Consider the following 12,203-nt stretch of genomic DNA (forward strand, 5'->3'; position numbering starts at 1 on the left):
GGAACCCACAACTATCCTCCTGACTCTTGCTCCCGAGAGCTGGGATTAAAGGAATGTACCACCAATCCAGTTCATTTTATTTTCATTATTGCATAGAATTGAGTTAAATCAATTAACAGGACAATACTCTGTATTGTCTACTCTGCTGACACATCTGAATGACTCTTACTTTGGAGGATACAACACAAGCTGCACTGCTGACCATTTTGTGTGCTTTGTAAGTGGACATGTGCACTTCTGGCTCTATGACCAGGAGTAAACTGTTAGCATTTATGTTTAGCTCTGATATTATAAAATAACATTTAATGGTAGTTGTACTAAATTATACTCAAGAGTATGTAAACAAAAACATAATGTCAACATTTTAAAATTTACAAACTTTTTTCTTACTGATTCCTATCTTAATTATTCTATGGCAATAAAATATATTTCAATACTTTGATAGTTTTAAGTCTTCCCCTATGCTAAATATTTTCCAGGTATGCCTGAAAAAAAAGCACTGTATGCATTCAGTGTAGTATTCTACTGAAAGATAATGCCCCCACCCATCGTTACCCTACAGGATGTTAGGAAATACTCAAGTACACCAATGCATCTGGTTTGTAAACAGCTTCTTTCTTTACAGAATTTTACATATTTTATAGATTCTGAAGCTTTATTAACTTGATGCAGTTTTACTTCCTAGACAGACTGAACCTTTGGAACAAGAGCTTCATATCTCTCTCCCTCTCTCTTTCTCTCCCTCCCCTTGTCTCCCCTCCCCTCCCTCTTCTCTCTCCAGTGAATCTGAGGCTAGAGAGATGGCTCAGCAGCTAAAGCATTTGCTGCTCTTCCAAAACCTTGCATTTGGTTCCTAGCACCCATCTGGGGGTGGGGGGGGGGACACTCACCTGTGTGTAACTTCAACTATAGGGAGCCAATATCCTCTTCTGGTTGCCCTGGGTACTCACTCACACATTCACACAGATATATATCCTTACACATAATAAAACACCCTTACTCTCTCTGTGCTACACTACACTTCTCTATTCTTGCACTACCTGTCTCCCAGTGTTCTTATAGCTATGCTATGTCTCTTGTGAGACTACATAGTAAAATTTTTGCCTTGGTTAGAATTTAGTCAAGAAAAATAAAAATCTGTTCACATTGTGTGTGTGTGTGTGTGTGTGTGTGTGTGTGAACCTAGACGCTACTGATATTTTTTCCTTCTTCATCATCTTCATCATTTTATATGACAGAGTTTACTCTGTAGCAGGCTGGCCTAGAACTCACCATGTAAACCAGGCTGGCCTCAAACTTACAGCTGCTCTGCTTCCTGAATGCTGGGAATGAAGACATATACCACCATACCCAGACAAAACTGTATTTCTAAATAGCCAAAAGCAAAACACAGATGATCACCAACAGATAAATGACTAAACAAGTTGTGCTATATTCATATAATGGGACACTAAACAGAAAAAAGCAGGATGAACCTTGAGAAAAATCAACCACTAACACAATACAGCTACAGTAATTATGCTGAGCTAAAAATAAAAACCTTTATTTCATTTATTTAAAATGCAAACTAATTTACATTAATGAAGCAAACCAATTATTACAAAGGAGCCAAGGGGAGGATAGGGGTAAGAAGGGATGAAGACAGCAAAGGAATACAAGGTTGACATTCAGTAGTAATGCATGTTATCTACCAATGAGCACGTTAATGAACAAGCCAATGGAATATTCATCAACAGCCAGGAAAAGGGAACTAACATGTGCGACAATACACATGAATGTCAAAAAATTTAAGGGGGAGTACACAAAATAAGATCACATTTGATGAATTCTATTCAGAAACTATGAACTTGTAAAACTAACCCACATTTGCATAATCAAACCAGTAAGTGTACAGAACAAGGGTAGGAGTATTAACTGCAGAAAGGAAACTTTCCAGGCTGAATACATTCTAAGTCTTAAATTACTTATATATGCTAATTATAAAACAATAAATTTCATTTAGATTAAAGGTGTATGTTTAGGTTCTCAGTACAAAAATAACATTTAAAGGTGAACTCTGATGGGGACACTCTCAGCCAGCCTGTGGGGGAATTGAGCACAGGGTTCCCAGTGGGGGAGCTAGAGAAAGGACCCAAAGAGCTGAAGAGGTTTGCAGCTCCATAGGAGGAACAACGATATGAGCTACCCTGTCCTCCCAGAATGCCCAGGGACAAAACCATCAACCAAAGAGTACGCATGGTGTTACCCATGGCTCCAGACACATAGGCAGCAGAGGATGGCATTGTTAGACACCAAAGGGAGGAGAGGCCCTTGGTCCTGGAAAGGCTAGATGCAACAGTGTAGGGGAATACCAGGACAGGGGAGTGGCGGGGGGAGGGGGTGATTGGGGAACAGGGAGAGAGGAGAGGGCTTATGGGATTTTTGGACCGGTGGACCAGGAAAGAGGAAATCATTTGAAATGTAAATAAAGAATATATCTAAGAAAAAAGAAAAAAAGAGAAAGTAAACTATGCTATTAAGTATTAAAATAATTAAAATAATCTGGTATGGTATGCCTTCAAACTTAGTATAAAATGTTAACTGTGTTCTAATGTTGCATTTAAAAAATAAATTTGGATAAATGTAAAAAAATAAAAAAACAACCAGGTGGTGGTGGTGGTGGTGGTGGTGGTGGTGGTGGTGGTGGTGGTGGTGGCGGTGGCGGCGGCGGCGGCGGCGGCGGCGGCGCTCTGGGAGGCAGAGGCAGGAGGATTTCTGAGTTTGAGGCCAGCCTGGTCTACAGAGTGAGCTCCAGGACAGCCAAGGCTATACAGAGAAACCCTGTCTAGAAAAAAACCAATCCAAAAAAACCAAACAAACAAACAAACAAAAAAACATGTATCTTTCCTTCTACAAACTATTTTACCTTCATTGCTTAGGGATAAAAGTCTCTACTAAGGGGGTGGGGGGGGGAATGTAAACTCTGAGAAGGTCCAGTGCCCAACCCAAATCAGGATCCATCTCAAGGGGTGGCTCCAAGGCCTGACACTATTACTGATGCTATGGTGTGCTTACTACAGACAGGAGCCTAGCAAGGTTGCCTTCCAGGAGGCCCAACAAGCAACTGACTGAGACAGTAGCAGATACACCCAACCAATGGACTGAAGTCGGGGACCCGGGGTTCAATTAGGAAAAGGCTAGGAGAAACTGAGGAGGAGTGTGACCCCATAGGAAGACCAGCAGTCTCAACTAACCCAGACCCTTGAGATCTCTCAGACACAGAGCCAACAAACAGGCAGCATACACTAGCTGATATTAAGCCACACACACACACACACACACACACACACACATACATACATACATATATACAGCAGAGGACTGCCTGGTCTTGCCTCACTGAGAGAAAACATACCAAACCGTTGAGAGACTAGGGGTGGGATAGGGGGGTGGGGACAACCTCTTGGAAACTGGGGGGTTAGGGGAACCGTGGGAGGAGGAACTGTAGGAGGAAGGCAGACCAAGAGGGGTATAATGTCTGGACTGTAAAAAAAGTAAAGATAATTTTATAAAAAAGTAAACTCTAAGCTGATGAGCTGGCTCAGTGAGTAAAGGCACCTGCTGTAAATGCCTGACAACCTGAGTTCAATCCCTGAGACCCAGTGGTAGAAAGATAGAACCAACTCCTAAAAGTTATCCTCTGACCTCTTCATATATGCCATGGTACGTACATCCTCCCACACAACAAATAAGTAAATGTAATTTTTTGTTGTTGTTTTGAGATAGGGTTTTTCTATGTAGCCTTGGCTGAGATTAGTCCGCCTCTGAGATCCACCTGCCTCTGAATTCTGAGTGCTAGGATTAAAGACATGTACCAAAACCATCCAGCTATAAATATAATTTTTTAAAAAGTCAACTTTGTTAACACAGTAGGTTAATTATAATTTAAAAACAGACAATAACAAGTGTCATCAACAATGGAGAAATACCAAAACACCAATACATGGCTAATGAAAATATTAAATGATACAGTAACCTTAATAGCATTATTTGTAGTAATTCTCAAATAGAAATAATGCTGAATGTCTACCATCCACTGCCTGTGGCTCATCAGGTAAGGCACTCGTTACAGGAGCCTGACAACCTGAGTTCAATCCTCAGACCCCATATAAAGGAGGACGGGGAAGATGAGCTCCACGAGGCTGCCCTGGCTTCCAGACATATACTTCTGTGAGTGCGTGCACATCCTACTCCCATTATGCAGACACAGAATAAATTAAGTAATAAAGAAACTATAAACTTCCAAAAAGGTTTTACACAATGTAACCCAAATGCAACATGACTTGTGACACACAACTATAATTCTAGCTAGTATGACAGCTGAAGGAGGAAGATTGTTCTAGGATTTAGAGACCAGGCAGGACAATAGAAAAACATATGAAGTTGTAAGAGCTGGTGAGATGATTACAACTGGTGAAGGAATTTGCCACCCAAGACCAGAAATCTGAGTTTTCTCTGACTTCTGTACGCAAACACACACACAATTTAAAATTTTTTAAATATATTTTTAAAAGAAAGCACATAAAGAGTCAAATAATTGTTTAAAACTTAAGCTCTTAGAAAAAGAATGGAGACAGTTATAATCTTTCTTTCAAAAGCCCAGCATTCACTTCCCTTTACCTCCATAGCCTCCTGAGCAACCTCTGGCATGTGCGACTGAGGGACCAGTTGTACGAGCCCTGTAATTAGTTCTGCTGTACTGCCTTGACTTTCAGGGCCCTGTTTTCTTGGATTCTGTAAGAGAAAAGCAAACTTCAGTTTTAGTTTTATTAAATCTCTTATTTATATGTATGTGTGCATATCTTTATATATAGGACATGGGTACAGGTGGCCATGGAAGAAGAGTGTGTTGGATTCCTTGGAATCAGGAACTCTAGAAAAGCAGGACACACTTAAGCACTGAGCCATCTCTCTAGCCCTTTCAAACTTCAAATTTTGGGTTTTGGGTTTTTGTTGTTGTTGTTGTTGTTGTTTTTGTTTTTTGAGACAGAGTTTCTCTGCATAGCCCTCACTGTCCCGAACTCATGCTGTTGACCAGGCTGGCCATGAACTCAGATACACTTCCTATTATTATCCAAGAACAACTTTAGCTAAAAGATACTAAGTTGAACCAGGTATGACAAAACTCTTCAAAGAGGACACTAACACAGTGCAGAGAAATGAATGGGGAATATAAAAAATGGTGGTAGAAGTTACTTAAGAAGCTGGGAACACATGGAGGGACAGGAACCATGACAAAGATGGTAAAAACACAAGACAGAATCAAATTACTTCAAGATGCCATGATTGAGGCCACCTTTAAATTTCTCCTGTTAATTACGGTTTAGAATTTATGTGTACAATGTTGTTTTACTTTCCTGAGGCTACTGACGAAAGTCACTTAACCACTAGATGGCAGCAAAGGAAGCAACTTCCATGGAGCTAGGCTGCTATGACAATTAGCCTATCAAAGGAATCCAATAGAAAAGAAACTGGGGAAGACCCTTGAGGACATTGGTACAGGGAGAAAATTTCTGAACAGAACACCAATAGCGTATGCTCTAAGATCAAGAATTGACAAATGGGACCTCATAAAATTACAAAGTTTCTATAAGGCAAAGGACACCATCAAAAGGACAAATCGGCAACCAACAAATTGGGAAAAGATCTTCACCAATCCTACATCAGATAGAGGGCTAATATCCAATATATATAAAGAACTTAAGAAGTTAGACTCCAGAAAACCAAACAACCCTATTAAAAAATGGGGTACAGAGTTAAACAGGGAATTCTCATCTGAAGAACTTCGGATGGCGGAGAAGCATCTTAAAAAATGCTCAACTTCATTAGTCATTAGGGAAATGCAAATCAAAACAACCCTGAGATTTCATCTTACACCAGTCAGAATGGCTAAGATTAAAAATTCAGGAGACAGCAGGTGTTGGAGAGGATGTGGAGAAAGAGGAACACTCCTCCACTGCTGGTGGGGTTGCAAATTGGTTCAACCACTCTGGAAATCAGTCTGGCGGTTCCTCCGAAAACTGGGCACCTCACTTCCAGAAGATCCTGCTTTACCACTCCTGGGCATATACCCAGAGGATTCCCCACCATGTAATAAGGATACATGCTCTACTATGTTCATAGCAGCCCTATTTATAATTGCCAGATGCTGGAAAGAACCCAGGTATCCCTCAACAGAAGAGTGGATGCAAAAAAATGTGGTATATCTACACAATGGAGTACTATTCAGCCATTAGAAACAATGAATTCATGAAATTCTTAGGCAAATGGATGGAGCTAGAAAACATCATACTAAGTGAGGTAACCCAGACTCAAAAGGTGACTCATGGTATGCACGCACTAATAAGTGGATATTAACCTAGAAAACTGGAATACCCCAAACATAATCCATACATCAAATGAGGTACAAGAAGAAAGGAGGAGTGGCCCCTTGTTCTAGAAAGACTCAGTGAAGAAGTATAGGGCAAAACCAGAACGGGGAAGTGGGAAGGGGTGGGTGGGAGAACAGGGGGAGAAAAGGGGGCTTATGGGACTTTCGGGGAGTGGGGGACTAGAAAAGGGGAAATCATTTGAAATGTAAATAAAAAATATATCTAATAAAAAAAATTTCAAAAAAAAGTAAAATATATATATTAGATAATTTTATAATGAGCTGTTAATGTAGGAAAAGCTGACTAGAGAGACTCTACTAATAATATTTAAATAAAAATAAAATAAATATGGGTTCCAGAGATCATCAAAAAACTATAATAAAAAAGTGAGTTACTCTTAAAAAAAAAAAAAGGAACCCCAATGACTAATGATGTTGAACATTTCTTAAGGTGCTTCTCAGCCATCCAAATTTCTTCAGGTGAAAATTCTTCGTTTAGCTCTGTACCCCATTTTTTAATAGGGTTATTTGTTTCTCTGGAGTCTAACTTCTTGAGTTCTTTGTATATATTGGACATTAGCCCTATGTCGGGTGTAGGGTTGGTGAAGATCTTTTCCCAATTTGTTGGTTGCAGTTTTGTCCTTCTGACAGTGTCCTTTGCCTTACAGAAACTTTGTAATTTTATGAGGTCCCATTTGTCAATTCTTGATCTTAGAGCGTAAGCTATGTTCAAGATCATTAGTCATCAGGGAAATGCAAATCAAAACAACCCTGAGATTTCACCTTACACCAGTCAGAATCGCTAAGATTAAAAACTCAGGAGACAGCAGGTGTTGGCGAGGATGTGGAGAAAGAGGAACACTCCCCCACTGCTGGTGGGAATGCAAGTTGGTACAACAACTCTGGAAATCAGTTTGGCAGTTCCTCAGAAAACTGGGCATGACACTTCCTGAGTACCCTGTTATACCTCTCCTGGGCATATACCCAGAGATTCCCCAGCATGCAATAAGGACACATGCTCCACTATGTTCATAGCAGCCTTATTTATAATAGCCAGAAGCTGGGAAGAACCCAGATGTCCCTCAATGGAGGAATGGATACAGAAAATGTGGTATATTTACACAATGGAATACTACTCAGTAATTAAAAACAATGAATTCATGAAATTCTTAGGCAAATGGTTGGAACTGGAAAATATCATCCTAAGTGAGGTAACTCATTCACAAAAGAACACACATAGAATGCAGTCACTGATAAGTGGATATTAGCTCAGAAGCTCGGAATACTCAAGACACAACTCACATTATCAAATCATTCCCAAGAAGGAAGGAAGGAGAGGGCCCTGGTCCTGGAAAGGCTTGATGCAGCATTGTAAGGGATTGCCAGGACAGAGAAATGGGAGGGGATTGTTGGGGAACAGGTGGAAGGAAGAGGGCTTATGGAACTTATGGGGAGGGGGGAACCAGTAAAGGGAAAATCATTTGGAATGTAAACAAAGAATATAGAAAAAAAAAAAAAAAAAAAAAAGGAAATCCAACCCGAATCCCCCACAAAGGACGGGGGTGGGCCAGGGATGGGGCATCTATCTGCCTGCTTTATAAAACTTCCTGACTCTGGTTCAACCCTCAACATCATCTAGGAAAATAAAAAGGATTTCATAATTCTTGGAAAATAGCAAATTTTACTTAAACTATTTTCCCTCAAACAATTCAACCCTTGTTCTTCAAACAATAACCTATTTAACATGAAACACACTGGTGACCCTGGTTCACTGGCGAACATAAACTACAGCCAAGTAAACAGAGTAACCCTAGCATTATGTGGCAAGCACAGTGAGATGTCACCACAGTTCATGCCACACACCAGAGAAACCAAGAAAAAAAAAGTGTTACTTTCAGAGTCCACTGACAAATTTTATAAAATTTTTCCAATCTAAGGATTTCATTCTACTAAACTCTCAAATTTGGATGGACTTTTCAAAAAACACAAAAAGACAATAGGTCTTCTTTGGGGGTAACCCATCCTTTGGAAACTTCATCCACTCTGGCTCTACTACCTCTCATTATCAGAAAAATGCGTAAATATTTTTAAAAATTCGGGAGTGGAGGTATGATAGTACATGCCTGTAATTCCAGCACTCAAGAACATCTAAGTCAAGGCCAGTCTGGGATACCCAACAAATCTGAGGTCAGTGTGGCATACATAGCAAATTCAATGCCAACCTAATATACACAGTAAGACTTTGTCTCAAAAATCAAAAACACACACACGCACACACAGAATGTGGGGTTCATAGAACTCTTAGTTACGAATGCCTCCATTTTAGTAATCTGAAGGGAAAGGCAGCCAACATGTGATGCACCGAGCACGAGCCAGATCTGAGGAGAGCAGTAAAAACGTCACTTGATGGTGTTTGCCAAGGTCTAGAGAGAGTTGATAAAGTTAAACATGTCATCCTTTCAACAATTCAAACTGTTTTACTTGTACAGTAATAATGCTAGCTGTATCTTATTAATAATAGCAGTAATTAATTTGATTGATTATTATATACTAGGAATTTTTCCTAAGAGCCTTACACATACTATTTCACTCTTAATGGTCTCTCTGAGGTAGGAGCTATAGTACTGCCTACTTTTTCAGATGATAAACCTAAGGTGCAGAAGTTAAGTAAACCAGTCCTTCCCCAGAGCTTGTGCCTTTAACCCTTTTATGTACTCTCACCTGGTTACACTATTTACATTAGTTCTTAATTACTCTGTGCACCAAAGTGAAGTTCTCAGGAATATAATACCATTTGCAGCAATAAAAAGCAGAGCTATGGCAATAACTGAATACTAACCACTCTCATTTTAACTGTCTCTTCTAATAATGGTTACAGGTAGAGTCGATGATAGAAGGCTGATCAAAGGAACACAGGGAGCTAGGTATAAAAGCTAACTTGTTTAGCAATAGCAGAAAGAATGAGCAGTACTGATGCTGAGCACACTGATTTTACAGTCGTATGCCCCACCTATCCCAGAAACATGTCTGATTGTAGTGCAGAACAAGGGCAAATGGTGCTACTAAAGACAATGCAATGAGGAGGGAAAGGTTGGAAAATGTGATCTAATTATATCAGAATTCTATGGAATTGGTTTTCTTAGCAATATCTTAGAGGTTACTCATAATTTAAAAGTATTTTGGCCTTTCAGTTCAAATAAATTAGTGGAATAATTTCAAAGCATTTCATTCAAAATACTTACACAAAGCAAAAGCTTTGGGTCTGCATGAATCAGTTTCACCATGGACAAAAGAAGACACTTGTAGCTCCTCGTCTCTAGGTCTGTAGGCTTTTCTTTAAATTTAAGGCTTGTTACCTTTTCTTTAAAGGTGAGACTCTAATAACAAAAAACAAAACAAAAAAAAACATGGCATCACCTTAAAGCAATCAGACATCAGATTCAGAATAATTGCTAAACTTTATAAAAGAAATTACTTAAAATGCTTTGAAAAACAAACATTTTATACCATCAAATGTATGATACCAGTAGAAACAGAAGCTAATAAACATACATTTAACATTGTATTTTTAAAAACTGTTTTTATAGCATTTACATTATTTTTATATAACAATCTAGTAATATTTAGTAATAATGTAAAACACTAGAGGCATAATAGCAAGTTGACTCCTGGGTTCAAAAATGGTTCTCAAATAAGAAAATATTAAGAGGAAAAATAATGTATCTATATCGTACACAATATACATACTGGAGAATTCAAATTAGCAAATACTTATGCCACATGCACATATACAAATACACTATAGACTGCAACCTTGTCAACTGTAAGAAGCATCACTTGGCTGGACTAAAAGAAATGAAATCTACTGTGATCCTAGATACCACACAAAGGAAAATACACATCTGTTTTCAGATAGAAGTAAAAGTACGTTCTTTAGAACTGATGAAACATTCTCTGTAGGCAACCTTTGTATTCATAGCTTTAGTTATGAACTTGCTTTTTAATTTTGACAGCATTTCCTCTTTAAGTTAATAGGGTACATGCATTTGTCTTTTTGCATAAGAATATTCATAAAATAGAGCTCTGGTGGAAATGTGGTTCAATTGCAGAGATATAGTCAATTAACATAATTCTGGATGTTAGTCAATAAAAAAAAATATCTAGCAAGTGCATTCATCTGGATTCACTGTTACTCTATCTTCTCTTCAGTCTTATAAAATATTTCCTTTAAGTAACACACACACACACACACACACACACACACACACAATCTACTTTTGTCCCGGATGCCTACAGTGAGTACATATAAAGATATAGGGATGGCAAACTAGGAAGCCTTTATTCAACCATAACAAATGTCTTTGTAGACAAGCTATTTTCTTTTACAGTTAACAACTGAAGATGAATACCTCACACAACACACACAAATCTCAGTTTTTAAGCATTCAAGAAAAATGAACTGTCCATCGGGCAATGGTGACGCATGCCTTTAATCCCAGCACTTGGGAGGCAGAAGCAGGCGGATTTCTGAGTTCAAGGCCAGCCTGATCTACAGAGTGAGTTCCAGGACAGCCAGGGCTACACAGAGAAACCCTGTCTTGAAAAAAAAAAAACCAAAAACAAAAAACAAAGCAAAACAAAACAAATGAAATACCCAAATTGTCCAACACTAAAGGCAATGAATGTTTCTCTAAGTTCTGTGGAAAGTGTGCTCTATAGATGTGTGTGTGCTTGCATGTGCTTGCATGTGCATGCATGAGTATGTTTCAAAGTCTGATACGAAACCAAGGTGAAGCCTTCACTGAACAAACTCACTATGATGTAACAGAGTGTTGTGGCCCTGCACAGGAAGAACACAGTCAGAGGACAACCAGCAGTACAAAAGTTATCTCTGATTTAGTAATCATTTTTAAAGTAATTTTTGGTTTAATGTTAGGTACTAACATGTAAATTTTGTTACATGTTATAGTATAGTATAACTGACTAGTAGGAAATGTAAGACTTAAGAAATTCCAAATACCTCTTTTATTTACATTTCAAATGTCCCCTTTCCTGGTTCCCGCCTACCCCAAAAATCCCATAAGCCATTTCCCTTTCCCCACTCAACCTTCCCCTGCTTCCCTGTCCTGGTACTTCTCTACACTAAGGCATCAAGTCTTTCCAGGACCAAGGGTCTCTCCTCCCTTTGGTGTTTAACAAGGCCATCCTCTGCTGCCTACGTGTCTGGAGCCATGGGTAACTCCATGTGTACTCTTTGGTTGATGGTTTTGTCCCTGAGAGCTCTGGGAGGACTGGGTGGCTCATAGGAGGACTGTTGTTCCTCCTATGGAGCTGCAAACCTCTTCAGCTCCTTGGATCCTTTCTCTAGCTCTCCCACTAGGAACCCTGTGCTCACTTCAATGGCTGACTGTGAATGTCCCCCTTTGTATTTTTCATACACTAGGAGAGCCTTCCAGGTTATAGCTATATCCTGTTCCAGTCAGGCAGCACTTGTGGGCATCCACAGTAGTGTCTGGGTTTTGTAACGGTATTTGGGATGCATCCTTGGGTAGGGTATTCTCTGGATGGTCTTTGCCTCAGACTCTGCTCAACCTTTTGTCTTTGTATCTCCTGTGGGTATTTTTCCCCTTTCTACAAAGGACCCAAGGACTGTGTTCTTCCTACTTTTTGGGCATCATTTGATATGTGGATTGCGTCTTGGGTATTCCAAACTTCTAGGCTAAAATCCTCTTATCAGTGACTGCATACCATGAATGTTCTTTTGTGATTGGTTTACCTCACTCAGGATGATATT

At 39.3% G+C, this 12,203-nt stretch overlaps 1 protein-coding gene across 4 annotated transcripts in view; it reads right to left on the reverse strand.

Annotated features, from left to right (window-relative positions):
- Positions 1-12,203, reverse strand: part of Nf1 (neurofibromin 1) — a 256,323-nt gene that overhangs the window by 165,214 nt on the left and 78,906 nt on the right. For all 4 annotated transcript variants that reach the window (XM_052196154.1, XM_052196153.1, XM_052196155.1 and 1 more), the window contains exons 13-14: positions 9,652-9,786; positions 4,660-4,773 (exon numbers count right to left, since the gene is read on the reverse strand). In XM_052196154.1, coding sequence (XP_052052114.1) covers positions 4,660-4,773; positions 9,652-9,786 — 249 coding nt within the window. The remainder of the gene's footprint in view (positions 1-4,659; positions 4,774-9,651; positions 9,787-12,203) is intronic.

The sequence above is a fragment of the Apodemus sylvaticus genome, chromosome 10 (assembly GCF_947179515.1).
Source record: "Apodemus sylvaticus chromosome 10, mApoSyl1.1, whole genome shotgun sequence".
NCBI lineage: Eukaryota > Metazoa > Chordata > Mammalia > Rodentia > Muridae > Apodemus > Apodemus sylvaticus.